This window comes from Pyrus communis, chromosome 11, assembly GCF_963583255.1.
Source record: "Pyrus communis chromosome 11, drPyrComm1.1, whole genome shotgun sequence".
In the NCBI taxonomy this organism is placed as follows: domain Eukaryota; kingdom Viridiplantae; phylum Streptophyta; class Magnoliopsida; order Rosales; family Rosaceae; genus Pyrus; species Pyrus communis.
The window spans coordinates 15,470,291-15,489,681 of NC_084813.1; the positions used below are offsets into that span (position 1 = coordinate 15,470,291).

At 36.6% G+C, this 19,391-nt stretch overlaps 1 protein-coding gene across 1 annotated transcript; it reads left to right on the top strand.

The window, feature by feature from the left end:
* Positions 1-16,145: 16,145 nt before the first annotated feature.
* LOC137708322 (subtilisin-like protease SBT1.5) lies at positions 16,146-18,749 on the top strand. Its single transcript, XM_068447379.1, has one exon. It carries the CDS (start codon positions 16,264-16,266, stop codon positions 18,625-18,627), a length of 2,364 nt encoding a protein of 787 aa, XP_068303480.1. The 5' UTR covers positions 16,146-16,263; the 3' UTR covers positions 18,628-18,749.
* Positions 18,750-19,391: the final 642 nt, after the last annotated feature.

A 19,391-nucleotide genomic window follows, 5' to 3' on the forward strand; every position in this document is an offset into this window, starting at 1 on the left:
GGGCAGTCGATCGCCACGTGCGGCGATGCATGGGCCGAGACCCCACCTGACCTTTCTAGGCTAATTTGGATGCCCTGCTTCCATATTTGACATCCAATTAATGAAATTACATTGTTACCTAACCTTCCTAGGCTACTTTGGATGCCCTGATTCCATATTTGACATCCAATTAACAAAATTCCATTGTTTGGGTATAATTTCGCTAAGGTCCGCCACTTGAATAATATAGCAATCGACGATCCGACCATTGGATCGTCACCAAACTTTAATACGTAATAGTACATAATATTTAAGGATATTAGGAACTGACGGATCAGGAATCTGACGTATGAATCTTCCCAGATGGGTTTTCTAAGTTTATAAATCTAAACGTCTACCGCCACTTAATTTTAGCAATTGGCGGAGATCCGACCGTTGGATCGTTCCAAAACTTTAGGATATTGTGCTAGAAGCTTATTGAAACTCTTGGGAAGTTACGGATCGGAAATCCAAAGTGCGGATCTTCTGGATCAAATTACGTAGGGTTGTGGACCCTACTGTTGACCTTTGACCGATGGTTGACTTTTGGTCAATGGCTTACAAATCATTCTAGAAGGTTTTTGGGGATGTATTTTATGTAAGTTACGTGTTATATCGATAATAATTCTGAGATGTGATTTGATATTTATTCTAGACGACGATAGTTCGTGATGCCTCGATATTCGTGCTAGGGAGTTGTAGTGCGGACTTCAGGTGAGTGAGTCTTTTCTTTTATATAGTATATACGTATTTTTTAGTTTACATTTATACATTGAAAGAGATTTTACTACGTATGCCTAGCTTAGATTAATGCTTATAGCAAAATAACGGAAAATTACGAAGTGATCATAAATCTTATAGGATGCATAGGTATGCATATGTTTATTGATGCCATGATTATACATACGGCTATGAATGATATTATGTTGATTAGAACTATCGAACCACTATGGCATGACTATATTTATGTTTTATGCTCATCGTTTGCTGCACCGGTGTTAGTGCTCGCCCAGGGCCAGTGCCAGTCTTTCACGTGTATGTTCACATCTGCACCGCATGCTCGCCTTGGATACAAGTAGGTGTCAGTCCTGTTATACAGGTTGCAATAGGCAATTTCAACTCGTATGTAACTGTGAATAGCTCCAGTCTTCACGTGATTGTAACATTAGAGTGTATATCATTATTACACCCAGTCCTGTTCATGTCAGAATAACTTTGCATGAACTCATGTGTCAGCATGTGTCGATGAGCACTTGGTTTGATATGTTTGCTTATGCGATACTGACGTCATGCACTTATATATGAACTATTGTGTCATATTGATATCTTGATATTTTGCAGGCTACGATGAGTATTTTCATACTATATGTAGTATGTATATATTTGAAACTATACATGTTTTACTGCGAGGGGTTATAGCGTTTTCAAGGGTTTTTATTAAAACTTTATTTTCAGGCCCACTCACCCTTGTTTTTTCACCCCTCCAGGTTCTAGTATCAAAGCTTTCATACCGACAAGGATTATTGGCAAATCTTGGTGTAGACGATTACCTTTGATGGTATAATCCTCACCCTATTCTACTGTACTGTACTGTATTTATACTCTGACATTACGTGTGAAATTGGTTCATTCCCGCTCACATGCGCACTCTTGTATTTAGGCACTTTAGATTTAAATTTATTCACATATTCCACTACACTACACTTTATGGCTTTGTCACCTTCCTGGTGTTAGCCAGCACAGCTTGATTCGGAGTCCAAGTGGCCATTCCGGGTCATGGTGTGTCAAAATATGTGAAAGCTGACAGACACTTCATTAAGGAAAAGTTGGTGATATGAGCATATTTATGTGACTTTGTTAGCTTGTTTCTTTGCATTTAGTTAGTTAATTTCTATTTATTATAGTGATTTAAGCTATTTTCGTGTGTTTGTAGGTTTAAATGGCAAAAAAGGCAAGAAAGTGCATTTTGGTGCATTTTGGTGCAGTTTTGGTCTTGGAATGGATAACACATGCATGAAGCAAGGTGGATGGACAAATTTGAAGATCAAGAGAGGCTAGGAATGTGCTTAATATATGGAGAAACAAATTTGGAAGCATTGAAGATAAGGAATCAGCTACAAAGAAGGAACATTATCCAAACAACCTTATCTTATCCAAACCTTATCCAACTTTATCTTATCTTATCCTAACCTAATCTTATTCCACCTTAATTCCAGCTGCAAAGAGGACTTAATTTCATATTAATACACATAAAAACTCGGTTCTAGAATGCCTATCTCTTCTCCTAAAAAGGTGCCGCAACATCCCTTCCAGAAACTCTAGAATCTGTCGCAGGTTGCATCCTTGTTGGAGTGGGTTGTGTAATCCTTTTTCTACATGAATTTGTGTCATATCAATCCCTCTCCAATCATGACATTAGTGCCGCATCCCTGCCCTATAAATACATGATGTCGCACCCATCATTCAGCACCACCCTCTACCACAAATTCACACCACACCATCCACCCCACCTCAAGAGCCTAAATTCAGAAAATCCCCATTATGCCACAACAAGGAAGGAAGGAGGAGCCACCTGGAGTCGTGCTTGCCATTCAAGACGTTGGATTGTTGGAGCGTTTCTAGGTGTATTCTATCTTTGTTTTCAATGTTTAAATTTAATTATCTTTGTTTAATTGTGAACATGTGGAGCTAAACTCGTTTTAGCTAGAGGAGACTTTGAAACCATGATTATATTTGCAATATGAATTGATTACCTCCAGTTGTGATTTCATAACTTGTGAATGCAATTTACTTAACCGCTTGATTGATAATTTATTCTTGTATGTTGATTAAGGAGGCCTACTTAGTTTGCATGCATGAATTTGATGCTAAAATATAAGGGAATTTCACCTAATCGTTATGAACTTATATTTATAAGTAGTGGAGGTTACTAGTCACGATCGTGTTAAGTAAATTCTTGGCAGGAGTATCATGTTGTTCATAGTTACGAATGCCTTGTCAATGCTTATGATTTTCACAAAGCTTAATGATCTTTGATTGTATCTCTATTATGTTGTTCATGTAGGGGACTATTGAAGAATAATTTGGTTGCCGATGCGTATCCCATCCAATTCAATAACTTAAGGAAAATCTGAGGGTTAATTAGTGTTGTTCACGGTTAATCTGGGGCGTTGAGGTTCATGGTTTATTGGAAAAGCAACTGGAAATCAATTTGTATGCAAGTGTGTCATGTGTGGAAAATGACCCTCTAGCTAGCCTATCACCCATCAATTCACCCCAATTTCGTGCAACTTAGTTTAAGTTTACAATCTGCTTGTTTTTACATTAATTTCGTCCAAAGCAATCCCCCCTTTAATTAAGTGTGTTAGATTAGTTAGAAACGTGTTTGAATCTATCCAATTTAGTGTTTTGAGTCTTACTAGTCTAAAATTCGTCAAAATAACTCCTTAGAGTCTGTTTTGAGTCTATTTGTTAGTATTGTGTTGTTTAGAGTCTGTTTAGTGTGTTTTGAGTTTTAAGTGTCTAGCTGAGTGTTTCTAAGTCTAGTTTTTTGTTATTGAGTCTAGTTTAGTGATTTAGAATTTAAATTGAGTAGATTAGCATCCCTTCTAATCCCCGGCCTAAAACGATCCCTACTTTCATATACTACAAGCATAGGGTTTTAATTTGAGTGTTAGAATATTTCACATCAGTTGGATGAGAATATTATTCAATTTCCGTTCGTAAAGTCAAATGATCAATTAACGGACATCTTAACGAAAGTTGTTGCAAGTCAAAGTGTTCTACAACTCTCTTGGCAAGTTGGGCATGAACGACATTTATGCACCAACTTAAGGGGGAGTGTTGGAGAGAGTTGACATTTTGTAATTAGTTTAGTTGCCCGTTTGGGTCCTTGTAATCATTAGGGTAGATATTATTTTATGTTTCTTCCCTTGTAAATCAATCTTGTACAATATATATTTCCCTCCTTGTGAGAAGAATAATATCACACAATTAAACCCCAAGATAAGTCCTAGTTAGCAAATAATTCCATAGTATTAATGTACAAAGTGATTGAAATATGTACAAACTTCTCTCTTTCAGAAATGATGCCTAGGCACTGGATCAAAAGAATCGTTGTTGTTATTTTTACTATCACTTAGGGTTTGTTGATTATCAATTCGATTAATATTTGGTCTATACATTTTGTGGTGAGATTGAGGAAAGTATATGATGAAGAAGAGTAATGGAGGGGAGGAGAAGAAACAACGAAGAATGAATGAATAAAAACATAATCTTGAAAGTGAAAACAACTGAAAATGGTTCTTTTATTTTTATTTTGTGCACCTCCTCTTATACATTTATTCTACATGTCTCTCGTAATTATTCGTCAACTCTAACACACAAAATGAAATACCAACAACAAAATAAAAATTAAAAACCAAAAACGAAAACAGTTGTCAAACATGACCCTAGAAATAAAACCCATCCTTTTCTTTACAAACGTGCTTAAAGTCTAAAAATAGGATCCCTTGCAAAAAGCAAAGAGATAATACCATGGCAAAAAGGAAAAGCTTCAGTTTTGAATCGAAACCTAACCTAGAAAGAAGGCCCCATTTTACTACGACTAATAATTAACCTCTCAATAATTGCATTAGAAACTAGCAATACTAGTGTATCAATCGTCCCCACCTTCCTTCGTCTTCACCTATCCCCTCTGTTTCGGTTTCTCATCTTAATTTAAACTCTATGCACGTATGCATGTTTCACAGCCCTATGGGGGCCTCCACTTTCCCTCACCTTTGCCTCTTTCATTTCTTTGTTTCCCAAAATATCACTTTCATACTATTCTTTTTCCCTCTTTCCCTCGCCAAATCCCGGCTTCTTCTAGGGTTTGGTGAGCAAATTTATATTTGAACCTTCTCTACCATCTTTCTGGCCCATGCATGAATTCAAATTCAAAGCCACCAAAAGGTCCCACGGTTGCTAGTTTTAATCTGGATCTTGGAGATGTGTGGCCAAAGAGAGGACATAAATCATCATATATGTGGAAAACCACTCAAAGAAAGAAGACCATGGCATCATATAATTCTTTTCCAAATTGTCAAATGATGGTATGGAAGATCATGATCATCGACAACTGTCGGGCCATGCGTGTTTGCACACTTACAGCTTTGATTGGGCTCCACATTAGACATTGATCTCAATTGATTAGGGCTAAATCCTCACTTAAGGGTAATATTAAAGATTATAATTTCATTAATTGAGCATATTTCTTGAATTATTTTCGCTTGAATGGCTCCTTATTGTTTTAATAAAGGAGTTTGACACCTATTTAGAGATAAATATTTTTGTGTACCTAGAACACAAAGTGATATACCACATGTTATAATACAAGTGGATAGACATTGTGAAATATATTCTAATGTAAAACATATAAACAATGTGGTTCATTTTTATTATAATACGTGTTATATCACATTGTGTTACGGGTACACATAAAAATTTCTCCTATTTTCACTGCCCATCGATCGATCCACACATTATAATTGCTTTTGTAACTGAATGTTTAATATATAATGATGTAAGTAAGTGGTTTCTTTCTTCCCCATTCCATGTTTTATGGTCCAATCCAAATCAGGGGAACTTTAATAAAGAGACGACTGAATTTTTCTTTCTTCCCTTAATAAATCGAAAGCCGGTCACATCAAGCTCCCAAGTATTTGAGCTGTTTAATTTAATCTGACTTCACATAGTTATGTTTGCCAGTGTGAAATCTGAGAAATATGGTGGTACGCATGATGAAAATTGTTGAGTACTAAAATTGGAAATGTTCTTTTACCATGATTTGCGATCCACTGTAGTGGATGAGGGATTTTCAGTCCTAAATCTGATGGTTTAAGGCATGCTTAATGTAATATCACTAACAACTTAAAATAAATTATTAGATTATGATCATCTTGCCACCTAGTAAATAGCAATATAAGTTCGAAAAACCAAATTGCATTCAAACACAAACATAAGAACAGAAAAATGGTTTCTTCTACACCTTTTTTTTCTCTCTTTTTGCATGTTCAAGTTTACACCAATGACGAAAAAAAATGTGTGAAAATCATTCCCTAAGATCAAACGTTTGTCCCCAAGAATTTATCCAAATTACCATTTCTAAATAGTGTTCATGATGAATTCATGCAAAGTTTACTTGTAGGGTTAAAGTCAAAAGTGTACATAGTTGACAAAATGAACTAACATCCAAAGCAAGAAAATTAACTGTACAAAAAGTTCTGCCTCATCGCGTCACGAGCAGTAATGCATCCAAGCTAGGGTTTTGGCTGAGATATTGTCTAGGTCCATAAATTATTGGCATTATATAGGTATCATCAATTCATAGCAGTAAATCACAGCAAGTCTTTGCAGATCGAGACTCCTTTTTTCTTAACTAATTAAGCAGTCACTTAATCACATGTATTATCAACAATAATTCGTACGTGTATTGTTAGTTACAAAAATAAAGAACGGCGTTATTTATATTTGTCTCTTCAAACTTTAATTAGGTAAACGGGACAAAAAATTAACTTAATTAATTAGGTAAACTTTACCTTTCATATATCCAGATGTCTTTACTGCATAATGCAGAGAGGCCAAGAGTACAAAGGTTTCCTTGAAAAAAGAAAACACAAGATAATCAAATATTCTTTGTTCATATAAAAAGCATTTTGATTCGATATAAAAAATAAAAAATAAAAAAAATAAAAAAATAAAAAAAAACATTTTTATCACGTTCTACTTTTTTCTTTTGGTGTTGTAGATATATTTTTATTTCATATTTATACACAAGACCTACGTACGTACTTTACGCTTCTCTGCAGAGATCCCAATTACGTTACATGAAACGGTTTTGATTTTAGTTTCAAACCATTTGCAAACTAAATACCTTATGCCATTAATACAACTCAATTGCAAAAAAAAAAAAAAAAAAAAAAAAAAAAAAAAATTCATGATCAACATACTAAAATTCAACTTGAAATAAAGTTCAACATCAAAATGCCTTTTGACATTATTTTAGTACAACCCAATTAAAAAAGTTAAATCTACAGACTAAAACTAAAGTTCAAACAAACTTCACATCTAAATGCCTTATGGCTTCAGTAGTACAACAAAAAAATAAATTGTCCTTGCAATTCAACAAAAAAAATTTGGTTTTTCAACTTTCAAGTCACTACTTTGCATCATTTAACCCTTTGCCCTCCCCTTTCTTTTTAGACACTTACTCTTCAAAGATTTAGGAGGCCTTTGAGCTTGTGGATGGGCTTGAAAATGGAAAGACCTTGAACCTTGTGAAGGTGGAACCAATAGATGGATTCGACCAAATAACCAATTAGAACCCAACACCTAATACTGTTTTAAATTAATATTTACTTAATTTTTGCAGTGCGGTGAGTTTCGATATCAGGGAAATTTTAGATGTTCAAAACCAAACCAAACGGTTTTTCTACATTGCAGTTTGGTTTCAAATTACAAAAATCGAATTATTCAATATTGTTCGATTTGTTTCATGTTTCAGTTTTCGGTTCCAAGTCCCTAAAGTGGATTGGTGAGTAGATGAAAATTTGTGGCAGATTTGATTGAGCTCCCCATCGATGTTTTTTTGTTGGATAGAAATTAATTCTAGGTCACCATGTTTTAATAAGTTCTGAAGATGGAGAAAACTTTATATATATATATATATATGTATATATATATGTATGTATATAATTAAAATAAGATAATTTTGTTGATTAGCTAGGATAATTTTGTTGATTAGCTAGGAATAATTTGTTCAAAATTGTAAAAAGTTTTACTATAATTTACTTACCAACTATAACTTAAGTATTGTAATGGCGAAAAGTGATAATACATATGCACTTTGATATGTAAAATTATTTATTAAAAAAGTCTGACATGGAAAAAGTCAAGAGACTTTGATAAAAAAAAAAACTAAAAATCAATAATGTTTCAGTTAATGAACATCGGTGGCTAAAAACCATAGCCTAATTTCTCGCTTTTTTATTTATTTATAATATACCACAACATTGTTGCATATTCATATTACCATGTGAATAAGACACCACGTGACAAGTGCTACAAGTAAAAAAAAAAAATTAGTAAACTCATCATCAATATATTATAACTCAGTTTGGTGCAACCAAAATATAGAATATTTATGAAAAATATTGATGTATGTAATGGTATACGAAAACTCCTCGAATTCATGATATGTTGTTTGCATGTTGGGAGAGAAATGATGTCTCTGATCATACATTTGAAAAAGTCGTATTACGTAGACTTTCATTTTATGTGAGAGGGGAATTTTTTTTGGTATGAACTTAACACAACTAGGTGAAAAAAAAATTCTCATAATATAATGTGTACAAAAGAAAATAAATTTTTTGAATGTTTTTTTTTTACAAATTATAGGATAATTTTCTAAATTCAAGGCATTTTGAAGGTAAAAGATAATGACTTTTCATCTTTTTTTATTTTTTATAAAAAACGATAGAGTGGTATTTCATTGAACTTCACAATTTGCGAATCATGTAAATTAGCTCCAGTGACCAACAAATTGATTTGAAGTAAATTTGCACAACGAAACAAACTACAATAAACCCCTATATGGCTACCACAATCATTGTTCTACCCTACAAAACATCACGAGTACAAATATGTCACCAAAAACGATAGGTGCAACAATCCTATCCTAGCGACCACATAGTTTATCGGAGAAGTGAGAGGCCACATAAAACCATCGCAATAGAGCGAGACCACAAAAAAATCATCTTAAAGATGAGACCACAAACTCATCGAAGACAACACCCAACCACAACAAACACGCGGCGACAAGTTTCATAAGGCGAGGCAACAAAACTCAAACACTACTCCGAAAAACAGACCACCAGTCAACTCATCAGGACACAAACCAAGACCACACCATCACTGCACTAGTGAGCTTTTCTGCATCCATGAGTAGATCAAGTCACAAAAGGGCAGAGTGTGACATCCCACATCGCCCAGGGAAGTGATCCTTAAATGTATATTCTCATCTCTACCTAGCACGAGGCCTTTTGGGAGCTCACTGGCTTCGAGTTCCGTAGGAACTCCGAAGTTAAGCGAGAAGGGGGCTAGAGCAATCCCATGATGGGTGACCCACTGGGAAGTTGCTCGTGAGTTCCCAAAAACAAAACCGTGAGGGAATGGTAAGCCCAAAGCGGACAATATCGTGCTACGGTGGTGGAGCGGGCCTGGGAAGTGGTCCTGCCCGGGCCGGGATGTGACACAGAGTCAATTGATGTGGATTCACAAGACAGTGGTGCCATTAAATTTGAACACCAAAGACGGTGGGTCCATCAAATATGAGTGTGCAAGGATGCAGGCAGCCACCAAATCAGTTGAGGAGAGCGTCACTGCCATGGAAACAAGTTGATAGACGTGGAACCAACCACCAGCAACCACGAAACCTACGCTAACCACAAATATAGCCCTAAATCAAGGAAATGACCTTGAAACGAGCATGGCTTACGATCTAGGCAGAGGCACAAAGACATGGACAAGCTACTCTCAAAATGGTGGGAAAGAATTATGGGGGAGGGAGGAGGATAGGAGGCACTATAAAAGTTAAAAGAGGTAAGGGGGAAACGCAAGGGAGGGGGAGGCGTAGGGAAGGGGGAGGGATTGCATGGAATAATAGAGGTGGAGGGGTTGGTAGAGAGTTAGGAAGGGAGAGAGGCTTGGAGGAGGGGTAGAGAGTGGCTGCCGCCGATCCCAAGCTGGAACAAGGGGATGGCTGGTAAGATTGCAAAAAACCTAGAGTTTGGTTTTGGGGAGGGAGAGTTGGGGAGAGCTGCGAGAGTAAAATATTCAATGCTAAATTATAGGTAACTTTTCATCTTGAGTAATCCATATCCTACTTTCAACTTGGTCACAAAAAATTCATTTTTTTCTTTTAACCTACATTAAAATAGTTTATCCATTCCAATTCAATCGTTCATTCCAAACAAGACATAAATTTGTTTAAGCTGTGGGGATGAGGAGTCAAATTTAAGCGCAAATGATACAACTTTTAGCACATTATTTTAACCAACTTGATTAAACCTAATATTCAATATTAATGTGTAGTAAAAAAAAAAAAAAAAAAAAAAAAGTTAGTGTTTGCATTTATATAGTACGTGATTATAACTGCATTAGAATTACAATTTGACAATTAGTGATGCGTATAATCACTCGTGTGCTGTACATATGTGTTAGTGCGTGGGCATGGCATGGATAGAATCATGCGTGTCTGTGTGTACCCTAAACCCTAAAGTATCAAATGAATCAGCTTATTAGCATTATTAACTAAGCGAGTGAAGACATAAACATAAACACGTGTGACCACTCACCCTTTCTATATTACATTTCACGAATGAGCATTCTCTTCGAATTCTCTTTGTGGGGATTTCGAGAATTCTTAAATCGTGTTCATTTATCGTAGATCGTGCAATTAGTTTTCATTAAGTATTTTCATGTTTAATTTTAAATAAAAATATTTAAAATAATTTTAAACCGTACAATTTAAAATGAATAAACATAATTTAAAGATTTTCAAAATCCTCACAAAAAAAATTCAAAAGAATCCTCACAATAAAAAAAAAGAAAAAATCATCAAAAAAAAGGATTCGGAGAATATCCTCGTTCACATTTCACAACTAAATAGTGAAGATTATGACAACACAGTTGCACAGGTACCCCACCTTAACATGCACGCTCACTTTTCACTGTTTCAAGTTTCAACTTTCGAAATATTATACATTTCTGGAAGATCCCAACTTCCCATACAAAGTTTCATGATAATCCAGTATCCAGACCATTGTCACGGGCCCAATTCCATACATACAAACAAAGCACTTTGATTACAGAACATGCTATCCACACAAATTTTTTTTTTTTTTTTTTTTTTTTTTTTTTACTTCTTTCTTATTCTTTGATAATTTTTATCTTTTGATTTTCTTCAATTCATTCAATCCGACGATCAAAAATTAAAAGAGTGCTAAAGAAGTAAAAAAAAGTTGTATGAATGTCACATCCCTTGATTATTTATATGATTATACACATGACAGAATTAAGTATAGCCACATTGGCTAAAGTAATGTGTGCTTTATTTTCAGCATCTGAGTTTAAATCTCATAGTTTAGATAAGTTTTAACCATTCTTATCACCTATATTTCACTTGATTAGATGGGATAACAAATGTGTGGCTCCGAGTATTATCCAAAACATTATTCTACGAGAGTAACTTATATAGTATACTAATATACAATTAATATGGTGTTCATGGCCAATAATATTATGTTTGTGAAAAAAAAAAAAAGAACTTGCGCATTTCGCTTACAGTACATCCGTGTTGTGTAAGTCCCCGTACTTTAATGTAGATTCTTTTGCTGTAATCTTTGGGCCTTGGCAATGGCATTGGGATGCATACATATATATTAGTGCACTTATTTTCAAAAACCCTAGCTACAACCATAATACATCATACTATATTTATAGTGTGTGTGTGTGTGCATATATATTAGGAGATTTTTAAAAAAATATATAGGGTAGTGTCTCATTCATTGATTGAAGATTCCATTTTGTCTTTTTCAGGTCATCACCCACATGCTGAGGAGATCCAGTGACAACAGAGCCCAAGATCTCCACTGCTGAAACATTTTCTGATTTTCCTACATAAAATAAACATTCTCTAACTACTATATAACTAATTAAACAAAGTAGCTTGTAATTGATTTTATGAAATATTAAGTTTTTTTTAAAAAAAAAAAAATTCATCTCCATGCACAGCAGCTGATGTCATTAAGTTTGGACAACTGTTTTCAGAAATATTATTCTCTCTGGTTTGTTTTTTTTTGTTTTTTTTTTCCTTCTTCTTTTATAATATTTTTCTTGAACCACAATTTTTTAGTCAAATTAATAGTTTAAGAGCATTTTCAAAAGAAGCTATAAATTTTCTTTAAATTAATAAGTGAACAGTATTAAAATAGTATTTTAACTATTTAATTTAACTTTTTATCTCTAACCATACTTTCTATTTAAAAAATTTTGAATATGTTATTATTAACAATTCAAAATCAACTCACTCATTTTCTAAAATAACCTTCTCTCTTCATTTTCTCGTTGCTCATGCGTCTATTATGAGTTTTCTTGTTTTTTTAATATTAATCTGATGAACAGTTGTTCTGTAAATTTAAAGAGTGATTATTCATTTTGCTATACTAGATTATAGAGTCAGTTGGACAAGATTCTTTTCCTTAAATTTGGCTCTTTAAAATAGAGTTTGGTTGTTTTACAGTATTATTTGGAGATACTCTAAGTACACGTTTGTAACTTTTGTTCTATAATCTGAATTCAATAATACGAGAAACCAACATTCATGATTAAATTAAGAAAATATTAATTTTACTTACTTATCAATCTAATAAATATAAAATTAAATTATTTAGTTTAATTCGAACTATTGAAGACTTACCTCATTATGTGACTCTTGTAATGTAGCTGTTTTTTTTTTTTTTTTTTTTTTTACTAACCACAGTAACGACAATAACATCCATAAGATTCTCTCAATCTCCTTTGTTTTTTACTAAAGAGATGAGTTTTTAAGCAAAAACTTGAAACAAAACATCACATCCAAGAACACACCCTGGATACAAGACATCACACGTTAATATAATTAACAAAACCGTGTTCTCTCCTGCACACTACACGGTCGGTCTCATGACTCTCGTACGCGTCGTAAAAATCTTGGTCTGTTTAGGCGCGTTAGGTAGCTGGATAGAGCAATGAGGAGTTTTATATGGGATTGGAAAAATAGTGGATATAGTTAATTTTAGAGCTTCGAGGAATTTTTTAGGCTTTATAAAAGAATTTCTCTTAATGAGAGGCTATATCTTTCGGGCTCTATATGGAGATATATATGTATATATATATATTTAGAAACACTTTAGATGCAGCCCCAAGCTATCAATATTCTTTGATTGAAACCTTGTCTGTTTTTAGTTTTTGATCGAAGTCATTGACATTAATGTAATAGTGTAAGTTACTATATTTTGAAAATTAAAAAATAAAAATTGAAATTTGTATTTGTTTATATTAATGAGATTTTAAATATAACCCATAATTTGAGGGATTAAAAATAATAAAATATAAATTATACTTCCTATTATATTTTGTGTGTGTGTGTGTAAATATGGGTACATTCAACAAAATTATCAAAAAAAAAAAAAATTATTGTACCAAAACATGGATACATTCTTAAAAACACATTTAAAAAAAAAAAGAAGAGATATTAGGCTTAATAAAACATTAGTAAATTTCTTCGATTAAAGTTGACATAGATACATTTTCAAATCAACAAAAAAAGAATGTACTCATATAAGTTTAAAAATGGATTAATATTTTTAATGGGTTTTATATTAAAAAATTGGGTACTTTTTATATAAATAATTTGTACATTTTATATTTAAAAAAATGTTACATTTTACATATAACAAATTGGTATACTTAATAATGGGTACATTTAAGATTACAAAAATTGAAAATTATATGAATGGGTACATTTAAGATTAAAAAGCTGAGAATCTTTTTATAAAAAACTAAATGGTACAAACTTATTCTAATTTTTTTTATTTTATTTTGGAAATGTTTGAATTGAAAATTAATTTGGAGTTTAATAAAGGTGTGAGTATTAAAACTCTAAATCAATTACTAATTTTTATTTTAAAAAATATGTAATAAACATGTAAATTCATTATCACATTAATGCTAGGGACTCCAATCAAAATTTGAAAACTAATACTGTCACATCCCGGCTCGGGTGAGACCATTTCCCGAGCCCGACTCCACCGTAGCACGATATTGTCCGCTTTGGGCCCAACCACGCCCTCATGATTTTGTTTCTGGGAACTCACATGAGAACTTCCCAGTGGATCACCCATCCTGGGAATGCTCTCGCGCGCTACTCGCTTAACTTCGGAGTTCCAAAGGAACCCGAAACCAGTGAGCTTCCAAAAGGCCTCGTGCTAGGTAGGGATGGGAATATACATATAAGGATCACTCCCCTGGGCGATGTGGGATGTCACAATCCACCCCCCTTAGGGGCCCGACGTCCTCGTCGGCACACATGCGGCCAGGGTTAGGCTCTGATACCATTTGGGCAAGACCACTTCCCAGCCCCGACTCCACCGTAGCACGATATTGTTCGCTTTGGGCCCCCAGCACACCCTCACGGTTTTGTTTCTGGGAACTCACACGAGAACTTTCCGATGGGTCACCCATCCTGGGAATGCTCTCGCGCACTACTCGCTTAACTTCAGAGTTCCTATGGAACCCGAAGCCAGTGAGCTCCCAAAATGCCTCGTGCTAGGTAGGGATGAGATATACATATAACGATCACTCCCCTGGACGATATGGGATGTCACAAATACGGTCTTAGCCAATGAACATTAGTAACTAGGGACCGGATACTAATTTTTCCATTTTTTCATGTAGTAATTTGATTAAGTGACGATTTTCTTTTGTGTGTTAGCTTTTCTTAATTTGATTTTTGGACGTGCTATCTTAAATTTTTTTTATGAACACTTCAACCTAAAAAGTTCAAATTGTGACAAAGTTAGATTTCATCACGTATGAATTGTTCATTGAATTAGATTCTCTTATCTCAAACTCATTCGTTGAAAGAAACAAACCACCACTTCGCCCTTTGAAATAATTTTATTTTCACGTATAACACAACAAATTTACCTAGCACCAATTGGTAAATTAGTATCATACAATTTTGAAAAAAAATTATTTGAAAATTTCACCCATCAATGCCCATGAACGTTAAATCAATTTGAAATTTTAATTCTTATGGAATTTAAAACAATCATTAATTAGCAAAATTCCAAGAAAAATAAGTAGGAAAAAAGAATTAAATAATAAAATGAGAGTATAAGTGTATTTGCAAGTGGAGGGAGAGTGATAGAATTTTGCTAACATGTGTTGCTACTTTTTTGTCTGACCTAGTGGTTTTTAGGGCTAGATGTAGCTTGATTTTATGCTACCCAAAAAAGGAAGTTGTTAGTCCTAATGGTGGATCTAGCCCCATTTTTCTGCTCGTTGGGGATGAAATTTCTCGCTAAGGCTGGAAATGTGATAGCCTCATGGAGGATGAAGCCCCCCCATTGGAGATGCTCTTATCGTTAGGATGACTTTTTAGGAGTTTGAAAATTAAAAAAGCGTGTCAAGACCTACTTAGGCATCCACCTAGTCTGCCTAACCTTGCTTGGGTTGCAACTCTAACTTTGACAGAAAATCAATAATTTTCATTTTGTATTTTAATTTTTCAATAAAATGTAATAGACTTGTTGACTACTTCGATAAACACTTATTATATGTTTGTTGACTAATATTTTATAATTTATATGTCATGTTATACGTGATTTATGTATTCTAATATAATTATGTATGTTTTATAAATATAAACATATACTTATTTATACAGTATATAATAAATTTACTTAAATTTGCCTAGTCCGTATAGCCCCGCCTAGCCGCCTAGGCACTAGGCCCTAACCCGTTGCTTGACTAACACCTAACATTTTTTAAAACCTTACTCTCGTAATATGAATATTTTTGTCATTATATTCATACATTATTGTATATTAAAAAAGTCATTTTTATACAATTGTTTTAGTTTTTTATGCATTTTTTTTATATTTATGATCGTTAAATTTAAATAAATCAAATTTAAACTATAAACATAATTTAATAAAAGTGTATGAGAAATTAAAAAAAAAAAAAAAAAGTATGTTTATCATTCTTAGCATATAACCGTGCATATCATACCCAGTAACAGGTATAATGCATCTCATTAATAACACGGGACAAGAGTAATATCAGATATACGACACACGATTGCGTAGAATCTCAAACAATTATAGTACTCACTTCTTCCACGGTAGTACAGTCTAACACAATTCGATTGAATTGAATTTGAATGTTTTGGAGAAGCCTAAACAAATTAAGTACCAAATAGTATAAAACCACCCACGCATCCACATCAACATCGAGACTGACCAGTCACGACCACCCGAACCCTCAACTTAACCATTTTATTATTATATTCATTAATATGTTTCATCCATAACTTATTAAGTAGCAGCAACTTTCCCACCACCGCACAGAGACACAGAGAGCTCTTCACTCTCACTCTCTCCAATGGCTTTCTCTCTCCTCCATCTTCTCCTCTCTCTCATCATCTCTCTCTCCTCCCTATCCAACTTCTCAGCTTCTTCTTCTCCTGAAAATGATAATCAGAATGATGGTGGAAAAACCTTCATTGTTCAAGTCCAACCAGACTCCAAACCCTCCATTTTCCCAACCCACCATGACTGGTACTCCTCCTCCCTTTCCTCCCTCTCCTCCTCGTCCTCCCAACCCCCAACTATTCTCCACACTTACTCCACCGTCTTCCACGGCTTCTCAACCAAGCTCTCCCCTTCCCAAGCCAACCAACTCCAGTCCCTTAGCCACGTCATAAGTCTCATTCCAGAGCAAGTCCGCCACATCCACACCACCCGCTCCCCTGAATTCCTCGGCCTCCGAACCACGGACCCGGCAGGACTTCTCAAGGAGTCCGACTTTGGGTCCGACCTCGTCATCGGAGTCATCGACACCGGAATCTGGCCCGAACGCCAGTCCTTCCACGACCGAGAACTGGGCCCCATCCCCACCAAATGGAAAGGCAGCTGCGTTGCCGGGAAGGACTTTGCGGCGAACCTTTGCAACCGCAAGCTCATCGGTGCCCGTTTCTTCTCCGCCGGCTTCGAATCCACTAACGGCAAGATGAATGAGACCACGGAGTACCGATCCCCCAGAGACTCCGACGGCCACGGGACTCACACGGCCTCGATCGCCGCCGGACGGTACGTTTTCCCGGCGTCTACTCTCGGGTACGCCAAGGGAGTCGCAGCCGGCATGGCTCCCAAGGCACGGCTCGCCGCGTACAAGGTCTGCTGGAGCGCCGGCTGCTACGACTCCGACATCCTCGCCGCCTTCGACGCCGCCGTCGCCGACGGCTGTGACGTCGTGTCCCTCAGTGTAGGTGGCGTCGTCGTCCCGTACTACCTCGACGCCATAGCCATCGGCGCGTTCGGAGCCTCTGACGCCGGTGTCTTCGTGTCCGCGTCCGCCGGTAACGGCGGTCCGGGAGGGCTCACTGTCACCAATGTGGCTCCATGGGTGACAACCGTCGGCGCGGGAACTATTGATCGGGACTTCCCGGCCGATGTGAAGCTCGGAAACGGAAGAACAATCCCGGGCATGAGTGTATATTCCGGGCCGGGTCTCGCAGCTGGTCGGATGTACCCTCTGGTTTACGCTGATAGCGAAGGCAGCGACGGTTACTCCTCGTCCTTGTGTCTAGAAGGTTCTTTGAGTCAAGATTTGGTCAAAGGAAAGATCGTCGTATGCGACCGTGGTATTAATTCAAGAGCTGCGAAAGGCGATGTTGTGAGGAAAGCTGGAGGGGTTGGAATGATAATCGCCAATGGGGTTTTCGACGGTGAAGGACTTGTAGCAGACTGCCACGTGTTACCCGCCACCGCGGTTGGTGCCGCCACCGGAGACGAAATCAGAAGGTACATCACAGCTGCATCCAAGTCCAAATCGCCACCTACGGCTACAATTGTGTTTAAAGGGACCAGAATCCGGGTGCGTCCCGCTCCTGTCGTGGCTTCATTTTCTGCCCGCGGGCCGAACCCGCAAGCACCAGAGATATTGAAGCCGGACGTGATTGCGCCCGGGTTGAATATACTGGCAGCTTGGCCGGATAAGATTGGACCTTCCGGTGTTGCTTCGGATAAGAGAAATACGGAGTTTAACATACTCTCTGGGACATCAATGGCTTGTCCACATGTGTCTGGTTTGGCTGCTTTGTTGAAAGCAGCCCATCCAGACTGGAGTCCAGCTGCTATTAGGTCGGCCCTGATGACCACGGCTTACACCGTGGACAACAGAGGCGAGACCATGCTGGACGAGTCCAGTGGCAATACATCAACAGTCATGGACTTTGGGGCAGGCCATGTTCATCCCCAAAAGGCAATGGACCCTGGATTGGTCTATGACATTACTTCTTATGATTATGTGAATTTCTTGTGCAACTACAATTATACCACTAAGAACATACAAACGATCACTAGGAAGCTTGCAAATTGCAATGGGGCAAAGCGGGCTGGACATGCTGGGAACCTCAATTACCCTTCATTGTCTGTGGTGTTTCAGCAGTACGGGAAGCATAAGATGAATACGCATTTTATCCGGACCGTCACGAACGTGGGCGGCCCCAAGTCTGTCTATCAGGTGAGGATCAGTCCACCGGCGGGGACGACAGTGACGGTGGAGCCGGAGAGGCTCGCGTTTAGGAGGGTGGGGCAGAAGTTGAATTTTCTTGTGAGGGTTCATGCTTTGGCAGTGAAGCTATCTCCTGGTAGCACTAGTGTGACGAGTGGTTCAATAGTTTGGTCAGATGGGAAGCACACCGTGACAAGTCCTCTGGTTGTGACAATGCAACAACCTCTCTAAGGTGCTTTGTGTGTAATTAGGGTTTTGGGTTTTAGGAATTTTGCACTCCTAGTTACAAAAATCATAAGTTATCTCTCTATATATTTTTTATATGCATGTATAATCAGAGTGATGTTTTTCAAGGTTTTCTAGTCCGGAAAACTGGTGGCGTTGGTTTGGTTTGTTTTAATCTTAAAAATCGAAAGCATTTGTAGAACGAAAACTTGTTCTGATTAGTTTGTAAGTTTGTTTTGGTCAAAGTTGCATGTCATCCGTTATACATCCGTGTAAGCATAGCACTCCGTCACGTATACTCATACAGAATGTACCCCGATGACGCAAATAACTAGTCACGAGATCAGTGTTATATTCATTCATATACTCCACACACAAGTATTTGTCGTGGGAATCGGATCCCTTCTTGAGTTTAGGAGGTTGAGCCTCTTGAACAAAAGATTTGGATTGTTGAAATTTGATTCAACGGTTACAAACAGGGGATCTTTCTAAAAGTTATAATAATTTCAGTTCTTAGATTAAATTTCAACGATTCAAATCATTTGCTCAAGAAGCTCAGTCTCCCAAGCTCAGGAGGGAACGTGGTTCCTTTATCTTGCACATAGGCAAACTGCTGTGTCAGCTAAAACATTGAGATGAGATTAAGACAAGAATCATGTGGGGCACTTGAAAGTTTGAAACAGAAACTGGCTTAGTTCATATTTTGTTTTATTATATTTGGTAACTGAAAGACTTTTCCAGGTTGCGTAACTTTTGAGGTTCACATGAAT